Source organism: Thalassophryne amazonica, chromosome 21 (assembly GCF_902500255.1).
Source record: "Thalassophryne amazonica chromosome 21, fThaAma1.1, whole genome shotgun sequence".
NCBI classification, from domain to species: Eukaryota; Metazoa; Chordata; class Actinopteri; order Batrachoidiformes; family Batrachoididae; genus Thalassophryne; species Thalassophryne amazonica.
Genome location: NC_047123.1, coordinates 14,671,842 through 14,696,726, shown reverse-complemented (window position 1 = coordinate 14,696,726; position 24,885 = coordinate 14,671,842). Strand labels below are relative to the sequence as shown.

The window sequence follows — 24,885 nt, the reverse complement described above, 5'->3', positions numbered from 1 at the left end:
GAGACATAACACTGGCCGTTGCCATGGCAGTTCTGTAAATTAGTTACATTCATTATGTGTGATGAGTTTTTCACTGACCACCGTGCAAAGCTTTGCATGAAAGCTGCTGGGCGTGAAAATGACAACTGTATCAGGTGTCACAACAGTGACACAAAAGTGCCTTTCAAATTGAAGGTGTCTGGTTGAGCATTTTGATGCTTTCGCTTGCATTAGATACGTTTGGACGAGTAGAGGAGGAGGAGATTTGTATGCCACTGCCTGGCTTTTCAAGGGTCCGGTAACAACCCTGACAATCGCCATCATGCATATGTGACAGGGAAAAAGTGAAACACTCAGTCTGCCAGTCATAACCAAAATATTAAGAGAAAAAAAGGCAGAAGAATAAGCGATGGACATCGCTCCCTGCTGGAAGAAGGCTTTTTTCAGTGAGGCTGAAGTGGCCAGTGTTCAGATCAGAGACCCGATGTCGCAGCCGGTGTGACCGAGCAGACACATTCGATCCAAAATTCTTCACTTTTGCATATATAAACACACACACAGACACGCAACAGAGCATGTTCAAATTGTCCAGAGTTGAGTACACAGAACAGACGGATCATATTTGTATGCACTGAAGTTTTATCGGCTAACGTTAGCTTAGCATTAGCTGCAGAATCACTCAGTCAAGCTGAGTGAATGTATTATATTTGTAAATTGTTGTCTATTTTATTTTTACCAACTAAAGCTACACTAATAGTTTTGTAATTGCCTACTGCTCTTACTATACAAGAGTCTCAACTTAGTTTCATTCTTTTAGGTATCAAGTAAATCAACCTTAAATAAAATAACACAGCACTGTTTCATGTTTCTTGATCATTTAAGAAACATATTCTTTACATTTCCCACATTAGGAACATTTCAACATTTGCTGTGCAGAGAACCTTGTAATACAGATTCACTTCAAAACCTTCTAGTGATGGAGCTGAACACCAACAACTGAAGTCCAGAAGGAAGAAGAGAACATCTCTGCTCTTTCAAAATTTGAGGAAATTGTCTCCAAAAACTCCACCAAGAGGTTGAAGCTGCAGAGAAGACCATCTGGTTAATGACCTGAAGGTCCAGCTCATCTGTCATCTCTAAAAACTCACACCTGCTACTCCACTTCTACAATCCCAATTCCAATGAAGTTGGGACATTGTGTAAAACTGAAAATAAAAACAGAATACAAATGATTTGCAAATCCTCCTTCAACCTATATTCAATTGAATACACCACAAGACAAGATAATTAATGTTCAAACTGATAACGTATTGTTTTTGTGCAACTATTGCTATATTTAGCATTCCTTTCATTTATTTCATTCATTTAAAAGAAAATAAAAACAGAAAAGCAGAATCAACAAAACATCACAAACCACTGAATGAAAAGGAGCAGTTAGAAGAACAAGTCTTATTACTCTGCCCCCGTTTTTTACAATACAATCTCACAAAGCATCATCAATCGACACTACGAATAATTACATTTCTATGATTTTGTCACATGGTCACCAACTTATTTCCTAATTTTAACCATTATTTATAAGATTACACCCCTAACAGATACATTTTAAACTTCAAACATTCTAACATTATTAACAGCTTACATTTTAGCTTTGTCACCAGTCCACTGACCTATTTCATAGTTTCATACTTTTGAAATACATCAAGTTTAATACGTTTTTTAAATAATTTAAGCGACCTTGATTCTTTGATTTCTTTGCTGAGGTTGTTCCATAATTTTACACCATTGACTGCAATACTCCGTTCCTTTATCTTGGTTCTAAATCTTGGTTCTTAAAGACTTCTATGCCCTTCAAATTATAACTACTTACTCTTTTTCAAACATATTTGAATGTTTATTGGTAAGGTATTGTTTTTTCGCTTTGTACATTGTTTGTAATAATTTCAAATCAACTAATCATGAAATTTAAGTACCCTATACTTAACGAACAATGGATTAGATGGATCTCTAAATCGACTGTTGCTACTCACTTTTAACAGCTCTTTTCTGCAAAATAAATAAAGGTTGTGTATGTTATACATGTTGATCCCCCAGATTTCTAACACGTAAGTCAAATATGGAACAATCAATGAATTGTCCAATGTTAATAATCCATAATTATTTAATGAATATTTAACTTTATGCAAAACAGCAATGACTTTCGTTATCTTTCCTTTTATGTAGTTATATGTGACTTCCATGCAAAACCCTCATCAATCATACTCCTAGAAATTTTGTTTCTTTTACCCTTTCAATGTCACTCCATCTATTGTTATTGACACTCATTTTTTTTTACTCTGTCATCAAACAATATGAAGCTTGTTTTATTAAGATTAAGTGACAATCTGTTTGTATCAAACCAATATTTAACTTTTTCCAACTCTGTATTTATCACCTGTACTAATTCCTGTATATCTGATCCAGAGTAAAATAATGTTGTATCGTCAACAAATAAAATGCTACCAAGTACCTTTGACACATTCACAAAATCATTAATATACAAAATGAACAGTTTAGGTCCAAGTACCGATCCTTGTGGTACTCCATACATAATATTACACAATTCTGATTTAGTATCATTTATCTGAACAAACTGTTTTCTATTTTCTAAGTAGCTTTTTACCCATTGATGTGCAATCCCTCTTATTCCATATTGTTGTAACTTATGAAGCAATCTTGAATGATCGATAACATCAAAAGCTTTTTTCAAATCAATAAAAACACTTACAAAATAATCCTTATCTATTGCTGTTGATATTTTCTCTGTTAATTCCATAATTGCCATAGCTGTCGAATGTTTTGTTCTAAATCCATACTGAGCATTCTTTAAAATATGATGTTTCTCAATGAATTTATCCAACCTTGTCACAAAAACCTTTTCCATAATTTTAGAAAACTGTGGAAGCAATGACACTGGCCTGTAATTTGAAACGTTATGCTTGTCTCCATTTTTATATAATGGGACTACCTTGGCAATTTTCATTTCTTCTGGAAAAATTCCTCTTGACAGAGACAGATTACAAATGTAAGTGAATGGTTCAATAACAGTTTCTATTATACTTTTTACAGTCATCATGTCTAAATCTTCATAGTCAGTTGATCTTTTGCTTACACAGTTTTTTATAATATTCCTTATTTCATCTTTTTCCACAGTGTCAAGGAAAATACTATTGACCGTATTTACAATAGTATTTAATTTATCTTCTACTATTGGTTTATTTCCCACCAGATTTGATCCCACCTTCGAAAAATAATCATTAAACTCATTTACAACTTCTTTTATGTCATATATCTCTTTATTTTCCTTGACAAGGTAGTTCGGAAAAGTTGATTTCACTCCATCACTTTCCATCACCCTTTTTATAATTCCCTATGTTGCCCTCATATTATCTTTACTCTTATTCAATTGTTCACTATAATAATCTTTTTTTTGTTTCCCAATTATTGTCAATAGTTTATTTTTATATTTTTGTATCTGTATTCTGTTTCCTTTGTTTGCATTTTTAAAAAGCACCTGTATAAATAGTTTTTCTTTACCCAAGCGTTTTTTATTCCCTTGGTCAGCCATGGTTTATCTACTCTTTTCTTACTAGTTTTTATTAATTTACAATTTTATTATATGATTTCATCAATATTTTCATAAATGAACTATATGCTACATTAACATCACCGAAATAAACTTCTTCCCAATTTTTATTATTAAGATCATAATTTAATGCCTCTAAGGCTTTTAATGACATCTCTTTTAAAGTTTATATCAGTTTTTTATGCCTATTTTTATATTTACATTTTTTTTAATGCCTATTTTAATATATTAAATATTTTGAAATGGATGCCCTGCAACGCATTTCAAAAAGCTGGGACAGGGGCAACAAAAGACTGGTTGATGAATGCTCAAAGAACACCTGTTTGGAAACAGATGAGTGTCATGATTGGGTGTAACAGGAGCATCCCCAAATGCTCAGCCATTCACAAGCAAAGATGGGGTGAGGATCACCAATTTGTGAACAACTGCGTGAAAAATAGTCCAAAAGTTTAAAAATGTTTCTCAATGTTCAACTGCAAGGAATTTAGGGATTCCATCATCTACAGTCCATAACATAATCAGAAGATTCAAAGAATCTGGAGAACTTTCTACATGTAAGCGGCAAAGCCGAAAATCAACATTGAATGCCCATGACTTTCGATCCCTCAGGCGGTACTGCATTAAAAACGAACATCGTGTAAAGGATCTTACCGCGTTGGCTCAGGAACACTTCAGAAAACACAGTTCCTCGCTACATCTACAAGTGCAAGTTAAAACTCTACCATGCAAAGCGAAAGCCATACATCAACAACATCCAGAAACACCACCGCCTTCTCTGGGCCCGAGCCCATTTGAAATGGACAGACGCAAAGTGTTAGTGCCCATGGCATGGGCAACTTACACATGTGTGATGGCACCATCAATGCTGAAAGGTACATCCAGGTTTTGGAGCAACACATGCTGTCACCCAAGCAACGTCTTTTTCAGGGACGTCCCTGCTTATTTCAGCAAGACAATGCCAAGCCACATTCTGCACGCGTTACAACAGTGTGGCCTCGTAGTAAAAGAGTGCGGGTACTAGACTGGCCTGCCTGCAGTCCAGACCTGTCACCCATTGAAAAAGTGTGGCATATTAAGAAGCGCAAAATATGACAACGGAGACCCCAGACTGTTAAACAACTGAAGTTGTACATCAAGCAAGAATGGGAAAGAATTCCACCTACAAAGCTTCAACAATTAGGGTCCCAAACACTTATTGAGTGTTGTTAGAATTAAAGGTGATGTAAGACAGGGGTAAACATACCACTGTCCTAGTTTTTTGAAACATGTTGCAGGCATCCATTTCAAAATGAGCAAATATTTGCACAAACACAATAAAGTTTATCAGTTTGAACATTAAATATCTTGTCTTTGGGGTGTATTCAATTGAATATAGGTTGAAGAGGATTTGTAAATCATTGTATTCTGTTTTTATTCACATTTTATACAACGTCCCAACTTCACTGGAATTGGAGTTGTAAGTAAAACAAAGGCTCTTTAAAGAGCAACTATTTTATTATTTGAAAAAAGCCATTTCCTTTTATATTTTAACATTAAATGAATGAATCATTAAACATGTCCATGAAGTCAAAGTTCATTCAAAAAGACAGAGGTAGAAGAAGCCTCGCCCCTATTGTGCACAATTTAGCACAAGCATTCATAATCAACAAAATAGTCAAATTCATATTTCAGTAATTACTCTATCCTGATTACAATATTAAAAGCAATCACATTGTTGGGAAAGTGTAGGTACACGGACCCACAACAGGGGGCGCAAATGAACGGACAATGGAGTAGGTCAAATAACAACACTTTACTGTTGTGAATGCGCACAACAAATACAACAGATTACAACAATGGTCAAAAAGTCAATTCACAAAGATGTCGTGTGGGCAGGCTCGAAGATAGAAGACGTCTGTCCAAAGCAGAACCGGAACCACACGATTCCTCCGCCACCAGACCCCGGGAATACTGGAGCCGCCAAGTCCCGAACTCCCAGGTGGCCACTGCCTCCGCGTGTCGGACCTGGTACTGCTGGCGAGGAACAACAAACAATTAAATGTGGGTGCGTTTGCACCCAGCAATCCACACGGCAGGAAAACTACCTCCACCTCTCGTTGAAAAAAGAAACAGATTATCTGCTGTCCAAACACACACAAGCAACAGATATTCCTGTCACAGTCAGCTGAGAACGTTACCTTCCAGGTAGAAACGATATCTCAGCAAAGAGGTGGAGACGTCGTCCTGCTGATGTACTCCTGCCGATCAGATGATTGGTAACAGCTGTTGCAGGTGATGCGTGACAGCTGTCACCCTGGCTGCTCCTGTGAGGCGGCTGCGCCCTCTGGTGCCTGGAGCCCGCACTCCCAGACAGGGCGCCCTCTGGTGGTGGGCCAGCAGTACCTCCTCTTCTGGCGGCCCACACACAACACCCATTATAAAACTATAATATTACCGTATTTTTCGGACTATAAGTCGCACTTTTTTTTTACATGTTTTGGCCGGGGGTGCGACCCTTATACTCCAGAGTGACTTATAAATAAAAATATTACCGGTAGATTCTCAATGAATTTACCGTAATAAAACAATTTTACGTGACAGAGTCGCTCTATGTTTTAAAATTGTCACCAGAAATGAAACTGCAATGCATCATGGGCACTTGTAGTATGGTGGCCGCCGTATAGGTCACGCAATAACCAATCAGAGAACAGAACACTGGATGCGTATTCCTCACCTCACCCAGACCCACCTCACCCAGACAATGATTGTGAAACAGCGTGTGATGCAGATGGAACACGGTTGCTTGCTGTTAGTCCGGGCAGGGGTCTAACAAAACAGCTTCAACCCTTGGATATCAGTGTGAGCAGAGTGTTTAAGTTGACGCTGAGAGCTGCGTGGGAGCACTGGTGTGAGCGACGGTGGAGGATTAGAGGTCCTGCACTTGGAAGGAGGTGGCGTCGACACCACGGGCAGCACGAACATCGGGCAGCTGAAACCCTTGTGTGTATTATGGTCCACAGCGGGTAATGTGTTAGAAAGAACCGTTCAGCGATGATGCCGGGTTATGGTTCGGCTTGCAATGTGGTCCGCAAAATACAAACATATCCGTAGGTAAAATGCAGCTCACAAGAGGGCGCTCAAGGCTTGTGTGACTGTTCCTGCTACTTCTGACTACCATAGAAAAATAAAATTTCAACATTACTGATAACAAGACAACTGAGAAGGCCCGAAAAAAAATGCCACCAAAAAGAAAATCATACTCTGCAGATTACAAGTTGCGACTGGTGAAATATGCATCCGAAAACGGTAGCCGTCACAATATTATCATCTGAACTTTTCATGTTAAGTTAACATACCTGTATGTCCATGCAATTTATAGTCCAGTGCGACTTATTTATGGTTTATTTTTCTTTATAATGGATAAAGTGGCTGGTGCGACTTATACTCCGGTGCGACCTATAGTACGGAAAATACGGTAATTAATATTTAAATTAAAACCATGACTTGTCCATTGTTGTTGTTTCAGATGAGATAATTTCTTGATTAACATGATAATGAACCTTGGACATTTATTTTTAGACAAATGAAATGGCATGAACATTAATGTGTAGATTTTTAAGTCTGATAGATTCATTCATTCATAGCCACCATAAATAAATATAAATCTATATTAATTAAATATAAATTAATTAGTATAATTCTTTTACTTAAAACTATTTTAATTACAAGTTTTGTAATGTAAGAAACATTTTTTAACTTCAAAATGTACAGTAATCAAATTAACCTTAAAGTAAAAAAAAAAACATTTGTAAGGATTTTCTTCATAAAACTGCTGTGAAACGTAACGGTCCTGATGTTCCTCTGACACATATTTCTGCACTCTGTCACCTTCTGTTTTTGCCTGATGCCGCATTTCTATTGGACGCATGAAGCTATGTCACAGCAAACGGTGATGAAAGTTGGATTGGGTTGAACTTTGACGACGGCGGTCTGCGCTCCTGGCGGTACATCGCTTAAGCTTGGTTTCTGCCGTGTCACGTCGTGTCATTAGCGTGACACTTCTCATTGAAAATAATGGGTTTTAGAGCGATGCGCGACGCATTTACGGCCCTGAATGTATAATGAATTGCGTAATGCGTAATGAATTGGGTGCGCTCCTGGAAAGCTCGTGTATTTAGGCTACACCGTTGTAAGAGACTGACTGAGTAAGAGTAAAGAGTGATGACAGTATTTTTTTAATTATTATTTGAACGTATAGACCCTCGGTCAAGTGATCTCCTGCATACCACAAAACCAAACCAACAACTGATCTGAGAAACGACACAAGACAGCAGATTAACTATTAACTGAAAATATTGTACAGTGTCTGCCCAGCCTAAGTTCACCTTTCGTTCATGCAGCATGCTGCGTCTGTGATCACTGAACACTCTTTTTAATGTTGAGAAAGAGTTCTCGCACTAACTGGACTTGACGAATCCCAGGAAATCCAGCTCTGACACTGCTTGAATAAATCAAGCATGCTTTAATTCGTCCACCTTACCATAATCGCTGGACTCAGGATCCTTGACCTCTGCCGCACTGACAAGCGCAACCCTCAACCTAACAAATCGCTTGAACACAGACACACGCCATATCTGTTTGTTTTAAAATTAATTACTTTAGTTAATTAATTTGGTTTATTTGTTAAATATGATATTATTGAATAACTAATATTTTGCTATATTTTCCAGTATTTCTTTTTCTTTCTTTTTTATTTTAATTTTTTGGTAACTCTCACATACGAGGGGGCGGGGTTGATGACGTGAGGGGGCGTCGCACCCAAACGCCCCCTCGTGGCGCCGGGTCCGTGTGAAAGGCCCATAACACTGCGCTGTACCCTACTTTTCCACTAGGGAGAAGATAGAGCACACTGATTTGTTTGTAAACAGTACTCATTCTGCTGGTATGAATACAGGTGAGCCCCATTAACTCGCCTGAGTTGGGGTCCACTAAATTGGACTGCAAGTAATCTGACACCGTGAGTTAGTAAGTTCAACCAAAAAAACAAAAACCTTAAAATTAGCTCACCTTGCCATAGTTTTGACCATTTGAAACACCTGGATGGTGTCTGGATGTGACCCTTTAGATCACGTGCTGCTCTCTCTCTCTCCCACACCCTCTCTCTCTCTCCCACACCCTCTCTCTCTCTTGCTCGCTTGCTCTCTCCCTCTCTCTCGCTAACAGTAGTAAGGATTCAAAGAGTCGCGTCCAAAGGTGGGGTCTTCCGCGCTGGCATGCAGCGGCCGGAGGAGGGGGAAGATTTTGAATCCACTCCAGATCCACTTCACGTGTTGAGGAGCAGCAGCCGAAGAAGGAAGAGGGAATCATTATCCAGAATCATCCGCATTGATTATCCCTCCCAAAAATGGTCAAATCAAAATGGACTTTTATACAGTACTCTAAATTTTCGGGTCCACAACTTGCCCACAAGTAAAGCCGAATCGTGACTTACGCATGTGCAAGTTAGTGGGGCTCACCCGTAACACTAATGCCCCGTTTACACCGGACTGACACCCATATAAGACTGACAAGACCATGACATGTTGTCAACTCTCACAAATCTTGGTCTCCTGTTTGATCTGTTATTTGTGTTTACACCAAGCATGCATTGTGACTGAATTGTGCGAGTGAAAGGTTAAGGTCCACTATCAGTGATGCAACCCCATGCAGAGCCAACTGAGAGTCGGGACAGGAATACTAGTACTTTATCGTGATCTGGTATACACCCCAAGCCACAAAAGTATATGTTAATATCAACTGAATCTTTCTTAAATGTAATCTGTTGTCATGTTGTCACAGTAACAAAACCATAGTGTTTTACAACATTTAGTTTCTGTAAAGGTCATTGCCATTTCAACATTACATAGCTGGTTGTTACAACATTTTGCTTTAAATACTGTAAAGGAGACAACCTTCCCTGTTCCCCGCTGTTGATTAATGACCTCATATTCTCTTAATTAGAATCTCAGCCCTGAGCAGAAAGATTTAATTTCCCCTTCATCATCATCATGGAGAGAAAAAAACAACAGATTAAAGTAGCAAGGAGATGACTATGTCTTTGAAAAGAGAAGTGAGGGAGAACATATGATTACACACAGAAGAGGAAGATGTATAGAGACAAATGGAGAGAAAGACTGACTTATGACAGAGAGGAATTCAAGCAAGCTTCACCTTTTGGCAGGTCTGGAGATATGTAGGGCACCTCCTGGGTGTTGATGTACATCCAGTCAAAGTCATCATAGGGATCTTGCTGGTAATCACAATGAGAAAATCCATCGTCGAATGTACAACTTCCTGCACACAAAATAACACAACAGGGTCATTAAGTGGATCAAAATTGCTGTTGATTGAATTTGCAAAATCAACGCACCCCATTTAGAGGACTATAATTGACAATCCACTCTGGTCTGATTCAAAGTAATGTATTCATATTATGTTTTGTGTGTGCATGTGTCTTAGCTCATTAATAAACTCCCTCAACAGACATCACTTAATGTCAGACAGAATCACCTCTGACTCAATCATCACAGCCTTTAGCTGATCATCTGAGCCCATCATCACAGCTCCAGGCCAACCATGTGTGAGTCAGCTGTAGTGGTGCTGCCAAAACAAAAGTCACCCTAATACAGAAGAGACGCCATTGTCCCTATTGGCTACCTAAATAAATCAACCTGCAGTGATATGTGGCTTGTAACTGGCAATACTGCTGATAGGAATGGCATGGTGGCTGCGGTGGCTATCTGATTCATTGACCAGCAGTGATGCATGGCTTGTGTTACTAAAATGGCTAAAGAAACACAACTAAGAAAAGCCACAATGCCATCAGAATCATGTCTGTGGCTTTAACTGGTCACTCAGCTACAGCTTTATAAAAACAAGTTTGAAAAGTGACTGAAAAACTCTCTGCTACCCCTCCTCCTAATTTTTTTTTTTTTTTGTCATTCTCACATAAATTAATGGTTTGTCTCCTTAAGCTAGAACCAACCTTTTCTCCAAATTTGTGAAAATTAATTATTAACATTTTAAATTTATTGGTCCCAAACCACTGTTACTTGGTGTCTGAAAATATCTGGCTGATAAGACCATAATATCCTCAAGATAGTTCTTCCCAGACTTGCATGTCTTTATTTTTGCTGTCCTGCTATAGTCATCGGTGCAATGATAACCCTCAGTTAGGGCCCCTTCATACATAGTGTGAATTTGGTCGATTTGCACATAAAGTGCGCATGAAGCAGGAATCGTATGCAAAACGTTAGGAATCGTAGTTGCTTCTAACACCTCATACACCTGTTGCTACAACTATTTGCACACACCAGCAGCTGAAAGACAGAGAGTGTGCTGTGCGAGCCCATCGAACCCTCTCACGGCAGGTGTCGGCCAATTCCAGGTGACACACACGAACACAGTTCGTTTGGCACTTAGAAAATGTGTGGCCATTCATACTATTAACACAACAACAGTCAGCAGACAATCATTGTCGTGCTGACAGTGAAATTTGTCTAAGTGCCCCACGTATGTTTGGCTTTGGTGTGTGTGCTAAACTGCAGGAGGTGTGGCCGACAACAGAAGCAGCTGTGAAGATCTGTGGTTGTGGACATCCCAGCTGGACAACACATACTCTGTTTGGTATGGACATGGACTAACAACTGGCCACTAGTGACGCACGTGTATCTGCTTGCTGTCATCACGTGGACATAAATAAAAACATATATCGCTGTGGCGACGGGCTGCAGCGAGTGACAGGCTACCCCTAGGTTGAAACAGACCATCAGATCATAACACGCAGCGGGTGATCTGACTGTCTGTTCCACATGACGCGGTGTCAGTCCTGCGGCGCCTCCATCCGCAAGACCGTGTGTCATGCAAGACACGGTGTGTCATGCAGGACACGCATGCGGGGCCGGCTGGATGCCACCAGCAAATGTGGACATGATCTAAGCACAATGCTTCTCATTCATGTCATTTCATGACTGTACATCTGTGACCATGGGACATCTACTGAGGAACAGACGGATCATATTTGTATTACCCACTTGATAAATGCGGTGTTTTTATATGGTGTGGGATTTTAATTTTTTTAAATACGTCCATGTCCTTTCTGATATCAGGCAGTTTCCTGCATGCTTTCACAGGACAGTGATCATAGCTCAGTGGTAAAGTTTCTGACTGGAAGTCAGAGCTTTTGGAAGGCATGGGCTCGATTCCCGTAGGTGGTGTGTAATTTTTATTTTTTACAGTAGCTTCTTGATGTGTAACCACATCGCACAGCTACTTTGAAAAGCTGCGTGTTCCTGCGTGCACAGAACTGCCGCAGCAGGTTTTTTTTTATTATTTATACTTTTTCACAGCAGCTGCTGGCACTGTGTTCCTGCAAGCATGAACCGTCGCACTGACATCGTGCACGCCTGCCCAAAGAGGCGATATTTTTTGGTGCGCTCATATGAGCTCTACCACCGTGGGTCACCCTGGAGTTGTACGTATTCGTACTATGTGTGAAGGGTTAGATTCGCTTTTTTCTCTCAACGTTTCCTCCTCTTTAGAGGATAACAGGAGCTGAATTTCACTGTCACGTTAATTGTCAAATGATTCAGAACTGAATCACCTCTTATGAAATGGATTATGGCTAAACTGATACCATAGTGTTTGATCTTGTGAACAAACAAAAACAAATACTTTGGAAAAACTACAATGAAAATACATCCCCAAAGTAGAACCTCAAGTCAATAAATGTCAGGTATTTACACGCTTTATTAATATAGCACAGATGAATCAAGAATTGCTGGTAAGACAGCAAGACATCAACAACAAAAAAAGGCTTGGATGATGTACTGATGGAATTTATGACATTCTGAAGCTGTATCACATGATATTTTAATTCTACACAAATGAAGTTCGATTAGTGATTTGATTACCAACATAAGCTACACAAATGTTTTATCTACATTCCCCCAAAAAAATGCATGTGAGGAAGTCCCCATTCCGCAGTATTAATCTTGATGTCAGTGCACTCCGTTAGCACTACAGTTTTGCGACCTGTGTCCTGGAGCCAGCTGCACTGGCTGTGACAGAGCGCAGAATGACAGGCCCTCAGATACCCCACTGATCTGAGCGCCATCTACAGAGGGGACACCAAGAGGTGACAGCCGCAGCCGCAGGACAAAAACGTTAACATCAAAGTAAGCACTGTCTTCGGCTGCTGGCGGTACAGCTGGCTGTGACTCACAGACTCAGTGAGATGCTCTGGATCACACGCGTTGCTCATAGCCTTTATTCTTTAAACCAGTCACTCCTCATGCAGTTCAGTTCAGTTCTATTAAGTCTTTGTCACAGCAAGCTGCACCTCCAGCCGTAATATGACGAACGTTGCAGATGCTGAGGGCAAACAGTACAGCACATGGGCGTCACATACTTTTATTCTATTTGATGTGCTACTTGGACAAATAAATCAAATAACAGAATACTCACATGTCTGAAAAGGATTCTTACAGTTACAAAGGCAATATGGTTCTTATCTGATGCCGAGTGCATCACAAGTCTTATTGCTAGTTTCCATCAAATGCCCACATTGTGTCAAGACCAAGACGAATTGTGCTTATTTTACCCCTGTGGGCATGTTTGTCTGAAAGTCAGGTGTGGTGCTGTGCCACTGTGAAATGAAAGTGTTTTGCCTTTGACCAAGAAACACCTGTGTTGCACTTGCATCGCACAAATGCATTTGAAGCATGTTTAACTTTTTATTTCTATTCAGTATTTGTGAAATCTGAGGACAAATGCTTGATTTGGGCATAAGATTACAACTGTCATCTGCCATCCCCTTTAAGACAAAAGTGTGCACACTGCTTACATTTTCTGACGAGAACGCAATTCAGCATGTGCAAAGTGCATGAGCAAAAGCAGTAGGCAAATAAAGACATGGACAATGCCATTACTCCGGTAAAAGCACCACAAAATGCTAAAAGCCATGGAGTGAGGCTTGGATTAAAAATTACAAAATGAGAAATGCCTGCAGCAAATTATTGATTAGACAAAAACTGTTCACTCTGACTCAAACTGTAAATGCTGAGCGCTAATTGCATTGTGCTCTGATGCACACATGGAGTGATTTTTTTTCTGTTTCTGCAAAGGATGGATTGCATGACTATGTGCTGTGAGCTTGTGTATGTGAAGCTTTCTGAATATTGCAGAAAAATAGAAAAACTCTGCACTAGACTTTAGAGCAGATATTTGCTGGACTTTGGCACAATCGCTTTCTGTTGCCACACAACAGCAATGCACGCGCACTAAAAATAGACACAGTTATACGTGGAACTTACACAATGTGGAGGCTAGGCGTAAAAACGACAAATGCGTCAGCTGCACAGCACTGCACGCTGCTCTCCAACAGGTAGATGATAGGGTCAAACGTTTATCTTTGTTCTCAATTTACAACCAGAAGGTTAAAAACTGACATTGTTTAAGTGGTCTTTAACCAGCGTCTAACGAATGCCATTCCAGTATAAGCTACACAAGAAAATCAGATTTGGAAATACTGTGTTAGCTTCCACAGGGCTCTTATGTCGGGTCACAGGTTAACATTTTCCTGCTGTTTAGCGCTGAAGAAAAACATTTTATTGCTTGAATTTGCACAGACTGTTAGTCATGTATTTCTCAAGACCACGCACCTGGTGGCTCTACTCTACTCTAGTCTACTCATCTATTCTACTTTTTAGATATTTAGATATACCTTAGTATACACTAGTAGAGTTCTACCTTAGAATTGGAATGTATCACAGAAGACATACCTTACTGAATTTTCATGTGTACACCCTCACAGAGCTCTTCTATCCCACTCCATTTTCTCAGTTGGATCCAATAATTTTTTGTGGATCTGGTTTCTCTGTTGGTTGTTTTAAATCAAATTAATCTCTCATGCTGCTTTATACCACTCTCATGATTTCATATATCTGTATTAAATGTCATTTGACAACGCTAAAGCTCTGACGTTATCTGGTAATCCGTTTATTGTAAATGTATATATGAGAAACAGACAAACAGATAAACAACTTTATAGTGTCTGGTTTTGCTTCGGCAAGTCCCACTGCTGGTCCTGATAAATACTCAAGACTGAAATGTGAATTTAAATTGCGTCTGTACATGTTAACTGGGTTACATTATTTGATAAATTCCTGTGTGCATCCAGATGGGCAATGATTTCTACCAGCTTCTTTTTTTCACAAGGACACACACACACACACGAGAGAGAGAGAGAGAGAGAGAGAGAGTGTGTGTGTGCACATGCATGCTAATCACTTCTTAATCAGCTTTTGTGATTGGCTGCTTCACTAATGAAATAATGGTGGTTCATTTGCATAATAAAATAATTAGAACTTAATAAAGGCTCAAGGGCAGAAGGAGAAGACACACACACACACACACACACACACACACACACACACACACACACACACACACACACACACACTCTCTCTCTCTTCTTGGAGTGTTGAATGGCATCAGACACAACATCTGCCACCGTCACTCAAAATCACTTCTTGGAGATTTACACTGACCTCCAGTTCTAAGATGTGAGCTGAACAAAACTGCTTCAACCAAACTCTTTAAAAACACAGGTCCAGGCAGCTCTCGGGGGTGGGGGGTTCAAGCAACAAAGACGATCACTTATTCTCTTTTATAAGCTTAGATCAAGATTATTATTTGGAAGTAGAAAGACGAAGATAATTTGATTTTGTTTTTCTGTCTCCAGTATGATCAAACCAATCAACACAACAAGCAGCCGCATTACATCAAATCTCAGGGTGTTTTCACGCCTGTGGCTTTTATTCCGTTTCAAACAGTTTTTCTCATTGGTGCAGTTCATTTGGGCAGAAAGTAAACAGTAATTGCACTGTGGCATGCCCCCCACAGAACCGCACTAAGAGACCTGGACGTTGTCTTGGGCACAAACAAACTTTGTAGCGGCATAATTGTGGCGAGAATGCAAAACAAACCAACAGACCAAATAATTCAGCCAAATGTGAATAATCCATGGTATACTGTTTTTTTGCTATAAAAAGGCACCACAGAATGAAGCCCAGGTTGGCGTGAAGTAAGGATGTACATCAGCAACAAACATGTTCAGTGAACTACTTACAGCAGAGGTCTGAAACTGATTCCATAAAGGGCCAAGAGGGTGCAGGTTTTCTTTACAACCACCCACTCCACCAGGTGATTTCACTGATTAACTGATTCCATCTGCTCAAAGTGATGGAAAACAGTGAAATCACCTGGTGGAGTGGGTGGTTGTAAAGAAAACCTGCACCCTTTTGGCCCTTTCTGGAATCAGTTTGAGACCTCTGACTTAAAGAACATAGCTGAAGTGTTTTCACCAGTCTGTAATACAGTGTCACGTAAAAATAACAAACCAGACCCGGCGGCAGACACAGATTTGTGGAAGGGCCTTGCATTGCTCTGAAGGGGCCCTTTTTTTTAGGCCAGAAGTCCTATTTAATCGGGGGTTTCTCCTCTGGGATATTTAAAAACTTGAACTGTTAAATATGCAAATATAACACAACTCATGTCCAACACAGTGATGTGCAGTGAGGTTTGTAGTTGGGGAAGCAATGACTTTCAAAGTGATATAAGTCTATTAGAATAACTTAAATTTACAATTCAGTCAGCAGATTTTACACTGACTGCTCATGATGTTTCATATCAGCATTCCTTAGACACAAGCAAGGCTACATATTTGGCCGTGGCAGAATGTTCAATTTATAGCGGCTCAGAAGGAGCATATTTGCTTTTGCAATTCCACAGTTCATATACATTAAACACAGACAAAAGTAAAGAGTGATGTGTAAAAAAACAGATTTCAATTTTGACAAAAAAATATGACAACACAAACAGTTTGAATTCAAAACCAGTTTTTGTCCTAAGATGAACTATCCAGTTGTTTTTAAAAGCTTAATAATGTGATGCTTTGAACCATTTTTATTACAGATAGTTCAACAAAAGTGTAGTATTGACTCATGTCAGACAGGAGTTAGGAGGCAGTATTCTCAGGAGATGTTTTATTTTTTACCATGCTGCACATGAACGTGAGCACAGCCTGTGAAAAACTGGAGTGCAGCTTTCCATAAAAGCCACACTGATAAATCCCCTCTGCACCCTGTCAATGAAAACTTGACTTAAAGTGCATGTAGAGGGCTGAGTCTATTTACCCGGCGGGCGGGGACGCAAAGCCATGTCAAAATGTTTATTTGCCCGATCGTTGACTGAATAAGGCACAAATAGTCTCAGTTTTTTTTTTTATTTAAGTTACCGTCTGTGTGAAGCGCTGTGTGTTGCTCAAGAAAGCGAAAATTAAAAAGCAAAACACTCAGTGCAAGTCTGAGCAAAGAGTGGATTCTGCTGACAGGATCTTCTTTTAGAGACTGTTTGTCAGTGTGGCCGGGGACGGAGCTGTGACTCACCCGGTGTGAGGGGAGTGTTGAGAGCCCCTCACACCGGGCAGAGAGCACACTGAGACTGTGGGTACCCGGCCCCGGGTCAATAGTCACTCCCCACGTAGAGCGGACCGTGTGTTTTTTAAAAATAGACCAGCACACTGCTTTGCTTTAAATGCGCACTAAGCCTTTTTCAGATGATCAGCATGGACCCTCTTTCTGTTAAAAGGCTTTATTTTACTTTACTTACTTACTTTATTTTATTTACTTTATTTTACACATGCTGGTGTTGCTCTACAAATAAGGCATTGCCAGACACAGAGCTGCCCATCATCGGAGCGACCAAAAAATTTGGTCTGAGTCCAGAACTGTGTCTTCATTTAAAGAGCACAACACTCACACGCACCTTGCAGAAACAGATTACAGTACACATGCGCCCTGCTTGCCAACAATGTATTAGTCAGATGTGTATTATGGCAACTGCAGGAAAACAAAAACCTTCTCTCTCTCTGTCTCTCTCTCACTCTCTCTCCTGCAAGTGTGCGCACGCATGCACGCACGCACGCACGCAATATAACAATAGTCAATAGTCAATATAACAGGCAAGAAGCACATATAATAATATTCATATAAAGACCCATTCAAACCTAATGCACCTCACTAACGTGTATATTTGGCATAAGAATCTGTGAAGTGTGGTCACCCCGAAACATAATATGCTGTACCATTCACAATTAAATTGATTTAAAGAAATAAAAGTAAATGCTCACAGGAAAATGCAAACCTTCACCTTACTGCTTCACCTCAGGGAGCTTTGGCGAGCAATTTCCACTGCGCAATATGACAGGTTCACGCCAGTTCATTAACAGCAGAAATCCTTTCACTTGTGTCTGTCACAGTCCAGTTTATATGGAATGACAGGTGCCACTCTGGCTGATACTGTGTTCAGACTGCAATAAGCCCATGCCTGAGATACAACCTCTTTACTCCCACCTTCCTGAATAACGACGATAATTCAAACCACTTAAATAGAAATGTACATATGGAAACGCCACAAATGAATTTATGCCCTCTGCTGCACTAGTTTTAATCGTCAAAACACAGCCCAAATTTCTTTCAAGAAAGTAACACCAGAAAATCACGACAGAGTGGCATTGAACGTTATGCCGTTAAAACATTATTCTAGCTGTTGAAACTGGCTCTTAAGTCCGAATCACAGTGCTGTTTGGGCATGCTCAAACCTTCAGACATGTCAGAACATATGCTGATATGCAACATTATCTGACAAAATGATCCTCTTGCTCAGCGATGACAGGTTAAAGAAAACAAATGAAAACAGGCCTGAGAGCAAACAGAGTCTTCAGTAAAATAAAAGAGGGTGGTTCTACTGCAAGAACGCCAATATCACATTTAGACAATTTTTTTTTTTGTCATGCACATCTGCATATGTTATGCAACCATTATTTGGTCACTGAAATACACCAAACGGGTTAAAAGGAGTTGCATTTGCACTACTGGTGTACAGATGGAGTCATTTCTATATATCCTTTAACATTTTTGTTTACAGGAGGCATAAAAAGAAAGTGAGAGAAAGACAGGATAACAAAGATACCTCAAAAGAATGGGAAATAAATTTTTCATACCTCCCACTAAGCCTGTTGGCTATAGTGTATAAAACAACAAAAATCATACAAATATACTGTGCTTTCTGTCAATAGGCTGCACCTGAGCTGCACCGTAACCTTAACTGTGAGTTACACACAGTTTGAATGCCCATAGTTAAAAAAGCTGATGTGAACTCAGGTTCAAGCCAGCAACACCCAAGAGGAGCAGCACATAGTACACAAACCATAATGCATCATGGATGATGGTTGTACTATATTTTTAAGGGTGTGCGTGTAATAACAAGACAAAACATCAACAAAGAAATAACAGCAAGGAATCACTGAGGATGTCTGATTGATTGTGTATCTTCAGTTTGAGTGTGAAACAGACGGGTCTGCAGCAGCGCTCTGCAACTCTCGCACTTCACACTGTACTGGTACCATGAACAGCTCCACCTCAGGACCAGGCAGGTGTGACTGTGTTTGTTTGTCTACAGTATGTGTGGCCCTGTGACAGACTGGTGTCCTGTCCAGGGTGTACCCCGGCACATGCCCTACGACTGCTGGAACTGGCTCCAGCCCCCCTGTGACCCTGAATTGTAGTAAGCGGTTGAAGATGAGTGGATGAGCAGGCAGAGTTTTGTCCACACATGCCAAATCATAGTCATTTATTAAATACTGAAGTGACACACTGAAAACAGAAGGATGTTTTCTTCTTTGTGGTGTATGTCAATGTCAATAACTTTAAAAAATTGCATTCAAGCGGAGAATAATGTTAAAAGCATGTCAAGTGAATATTATTTTATTATGATGGAGACAAGTCGTTGCAAACCTTTGGAAACTTATTGTCACATTTGGCTGAAATTTTCATCCAGTACCTGAAGACATGCTTATCTCTTTCTGATGTCATGATTTGAAAAGCATTTATAGCACAGATGTACGTTTGATAGATAATTGGCAAAGCTTCTGGGGAAAACCTGGTCTTGTTAGGAGAGACGGCATCCATCCCACTTTGGATGGAGCAGCTCTCATTTCTAGAAATCTGGCCAATTTTCTTAAATCCTCCAAACCGTGACTATCCAGGGTTGGGACCAGGAAGCAGAGTTGTAGTCTTACACACCTCTCTGCAGCTTCTCTCCCCCTGCCATCCCCTCATTACCCCATCCCCGTAGAGACGGTGCCTGCTCCCAGACTACCAATAACCAGCAAAAATCTATTTAAGCATAAAAATTCAAAAAGAAAAAATAATATAGCACCTTCAACTGCACCACAGACTAAAACAGTTAAATGTGGTCTGTTAAACATTAGGTCTCTCTCTTCTAAGTCCCTGTTAGTAAATGATATAATAATTGATCAACATATTGATTTATTCTGCCTTACAGAAACCTGGTTACAGCAGGATGAATATGTTAGTTTAAATGAGTCAACACCCCCGAGTCACACTAACTGTCAGAATGCTCGTAGCACGGGCCGGGGCGGAGGATTAGCAGCAATCTTCCATTCCAGCTTATTAATTAATCAAAAACCCAGACAGAGCTTTAATTCATTTGAAAGCTTGTCTCCAAATTGGAAGTCCCAAAAACCAGTTTTATTTGTTATTATCTATCGTACACCTGGTCGTTACTGTGAGTTTCTCTGTGAATTTTCAGACCTTTTCTCTGACTTAGTGCTTAGCTCAGATAAGATAATTATAGTGGGCGATTTTAACATCCACACAGATGCTGAGAATGACAGCCTCAACACTGCATTTAATCTATTATTAGACTCTATTGGCTTTGCTCAAAAAGTAAATGAGTCCACCCACCACTTTAATCATATCTTAGATCTTGTTCTGACTTATGGTATGGAAATAGAAGACTTAACAGTATTCCCTGAAAACTCCCTTCTGTCTGATCATTTCTTAATAACATTTACATTTACTCCGATGGACTACCCAGCAGTGGGGAATAAGTTTCATTACACTAGAAGTCTTTCAGAAAGCGCTGTAACTAGGTTTAAGGATATGATTCCTTCTTTATGTTCTCTAATGCCATATGCCAACACAGTGCAGAGTAGCTACCTAAACTCTGTAAGGGAGATAGAGTATCTCGTCAATAGTTTTACATCCTCATTGAAGACAACTTTGGATGCTGTAGCTCCTCTGAAAAAGAGAGCTTTAAATCAGAAGTGTCTGACTCCGTGGTATAACTCACAAACTCGTAGCTTAAAGCAGATAACCCGTAAGTTGGAGAGGAAATGGCGTCTCACTAATTTAGAAGATCTTCACTTAGCCTGGAAAAAGAGTCTGTTGCTCTATAAAAAAGCCCTCCGTAAAGCTAGGACATCTTACTACTCATCACTAATTGAAGAAAATAAGAACAACCCCAGGTTTCTTTTCAGCACTGTAGCCAGGCTGACAAAGAGTCAGAGCTCTATTGAGCTGAGTATTCCATTAACTTTAACTAGTAATGACTTCATGACTTTCTTTGCTAACAAAATTTTAACTATTAGAGAAAAAATTACTCATAACCATCCCAAAGACGTATCGTTATCTTTGGCTGCTTTCAGTGATGCCGGTATTTGGTTAGACTCTTTCTCTCCGATTGTTCTGTCTGAGTTATTTTCATTAGTTACTTCATCCAAACCATAAACATGTTTATTAGACCCCATTCCTACCAGGCTGCTCAAGGAAGCCCTACCATCATTATTTAATGCTTCGATCTTAAATATGATCAATCTATCTTTGTTAGTTGGCTATGTACCACAGGCTTTTAAGGTGGCAGTAATTAAACCATTACTTAAAAAGCCATCACTTGACCCAGCTATCTTAGCTAATTATAGGCCAATCTCCAACCTTCCTTTTCTCTCAAAAATTCTTGAAAGGGTAGTTGTAAAACAGCTAACTGATCATCTGCAGAGGAATGGTCTATTTGAAGAGTTTCAGTCAGGTTTTAGAATTCATCATAGTACAGAAACAGCATTAGTGAAGGTTACAAATGATCTCCTTATGGCCTCGGACAGTGGACTCATCTCTGTGCTTGTTCTGTTAGACCTCAGTGCTGCTTTTGATACTGTTGACCATAAAATTTTATTACAGAGATTAGAGCATGCCATAGGTATTAAAGGCACTGCGCTGCGGTGGTTTGAATCATATTTGTCTAATAGATTACAATTTGTTCATGTAAATCTTCTTCACAGACTAAAGTTAATTATGGAGTTCCACAAGGTTCTGTGCTAGGACCAATTTTATTCACTTTATACATGCTTCCCTTAGGCAGTATTATTAGACGGTATTGCTTAAATTTTCATTGTTACGCAGATGATACCCAGCTTTATCTATCCAAGAAGCCAGAGGACACACACCAATTAGCTAAACTGCAGGATTGTCTTACAGACATAAAGACATGGATGACCTCTAATTTCCTGCTTTTAAACTCAGATAAAACTGAAGTTATTGTACTTGGCCCCACAAATCTTAGAAACATGGTGTCTAACCAGATCCTTACTCTGGATGGCATTACCCTGACCTCTAGTAAAACTGTGAGAAATCTTGGAGTCATTTTTGATCAGGATATGTCATTCAAAGCGCATATTAAACAAATATGTAGGACTGCTTTTTTGCATTTACGCAATATCTCTAAAATCAGAAAGGTCTTGTCTCAGAGTGATGCTGAAAAACTAATTCATGCATTTATTTCCTCTAGGCTGGACTATTGTAATTCATTATTATCAGGTTGTCCTAAAAGTTCCCTAAAAAGCCTTCAGTTAATTCAAAATGCTGCAGCTAGAGTACTGACGGGGACTAGAAGGAGAGAGCATATCTCACCCATATTGGCCTCTCTTCATTGGCTTCCTGTTAATTCTAGAATAGAATTTAAAATTCTTCTTCTTACTTATAAGGTTTTGAATAATCAGGTCCCATCTTATCTTAGGGACCTCGTAGTACCATATCACCCCAATAGAGCGCTTCGCTCTCAGACTGCAGGCTTACTTGTAGTTCCTAGGGTTTGTAAGAGTAGAATGGGAGGCAGAGCCTTCAGCTTTCAGGCTCTTCTCCTGTGGAACCAGCTCCCAATTCAGATCAGGGAGACAGACACCCTCTCTACTTTTAAGATTAGGCTTAAAACTTTCCTTTTTGCTAAAGCTTATAGTTAGGGCTGGATCAGGTGACCCTGAACCATCCCTTAGTTATGCTGCTATAGACGTAGACTGCTGGGGGGTTCCCATGATGCACTGTTTCTTTCTCTTTTTGCTCTGTATGCACCAATCTGCATTTAATCATTAGTGATCGATCTCTGCTCCCCTCCACAGCATGTCTTTTTCCTGGTTCTCTCCCTCAGCCCCAACCAGTCCCAGCAGAAGACTGCCCCTCCCTGAGCCTGGTTCTGCTGGAGGTTTCTTCCTGTTAAAAGGGAGTTTTTCCTTCCCACTGTAGCCAAGTGCTTGCTCACAGGGGGTCGTTTTGACCGTTGGGGTTTTACATAATTATTGTATGGCCTTGCCTTACAATATAAAGCGCCTTGGGGCAACTGTTTGTTGTGATTTGGCGCTATATAAAAAAATTGACTGATTGATTGATTGATTAAGACTGAAGCCCGCCAGAGGTTGGTTCTTGTCTTGAGCACTGCCACAAGCTCACGGTTCAGCCTTGCTGAGCCGACTCAGTATGGAGTCAGGAGGAGATCATATGAACATGGTATAGTCTCTCTTTCCGTGGCTAACAGTCAAATCATACTTAATGTTATTTCTTGATATGCATATAAAGTGTGCACATTATTAATTTAATTAATTAATTTAATTATTAAATTAATTTAATTTAATTTAATTAGCTTATAATGCGCCAAATCACAGCAAAAGCCGTCTCAAGGCGCCTTACATAAAACAAGTCAACATAAAATTGAATAAATTAAAAATGAATAAAAAAAAAATTCAAATACATAAATAAAAAGAGAAGTAAAAGAATAAAACAAATAAAAATAAAAACTATCCATAAGAAAGAGAATAAAAGCAGGTTTTGAGTCTTGACTTAAAAATGTCCACGGACTCAGACTGCCTCACGGTCGCAGGAAGACTGTTCCACAGGGTGGGTGCATGATACGAAAAGGCTCTTTAACCTGCTGACTTCTTCTTCACCCTGGGAACACAGAGAAGTCCCGCATCCTGCGACCGCAAAACCCGGGCCGGCACGTATAGTTCCACCAGATCAGCCAAATAAGATGGTGCCAGTCCATGAACAACCTTATAAGTCAATAGCAAAACCTTAAAATCTGCTCTCACAGAGACAGGGAGCCAGTGCAAAGATGCCAAAATGTGTGTGATATGTTCAGACCTTCTGCTACGTGTCAGAGGTCTGGCAGCAGCGTTCATGTTTCAAAACAAAACAAACAAAATTCATGTTTGTATACATTTGGTCTGGTTTCATACTATAATGTTGTCACACTAAAGAGCTTTTCATGATATACTTATGTTCTGACATCATCATCTACGTATGGAGGCTCGGTCATCTTATACTTGACACTCACTGGTTTGTAGAAGTGTGTGTTAATTTGGAGTATGGGCCAGTTTAAACAACACAAGTTCGGTTTCATCGAGAGATAGACTGATAATATCAGCCGGCCAATAACTGGCTGTGTATAGGCCATGCATTGGCTGATATATCATTCAGGGCTGATAATTACCCCTGGCCAATTGATGGCCCAGCTGTTTATTGGTCTATCCCTACAGAGCACCCAGAGGGATTATTGGCCAATGCCGATTATCATACAACCGATTATCGGTCTATCCCTACAGAGTACCCAGAGGGATTATCGGCCGATATATCGGTCTATCTCTAATTTGATCTGATTCCTTTTGCTACATTTGCTGTCAAAAGTTAAAATTTTCAACTTTTATCACCTTCTACATTGACACTCAGAGAATGGATGTTGTTTTATCTTTAATGAGGAGAAGAGACGAGTGGCTAGGGTTGGGTATCCAGAACCGGGTATCATTAAGATATGATTTCATCCACCGCTATCGATAGCCTTTTTGCTTAACAATTCCCTTATCGGTCCTTCACAGCAGCCGTTGTTTTTCAGGGTGTTTGTTGGGAAAATGATCATTTCTCTACGTTGATTCCAGACCTCGCAGCGGGTCTGTAATCAATCGTTTCTGCAGTGAACCTTGAACCAGCGAAGCAGTGCTCCGATCTGCTGCTTTGTTGGGTTCTTTGCTTCGCTCCTCTTCAGAAGCAGCAAATCCTTTTCTTAACTCCTCTCAA

General features: G+C 39.9%; 1 protein-coding gene across 1 annotated transcript in view; it reads right to left on the bottom strand.

The window, feature by feature from the left end:
- ptprk (protein tyrosine phosphatase receptor type K) overlaps positions 1-24,885 on the bottom strand; it is a 360,414-nt gene that overhangs the window by 230,719 nt on the left and 104,810 nt on the right. The window contains exon 3 of the mRNA XM_034162505.1: positions 9,794-9,916. Coding sequence (XP_034018396.1) covers positions 9,794-9,916 — 123 coding nt within the window. The remainder of the gene's footprint in view (positions 1-9,793; positions 9,917-24,885) is intronic.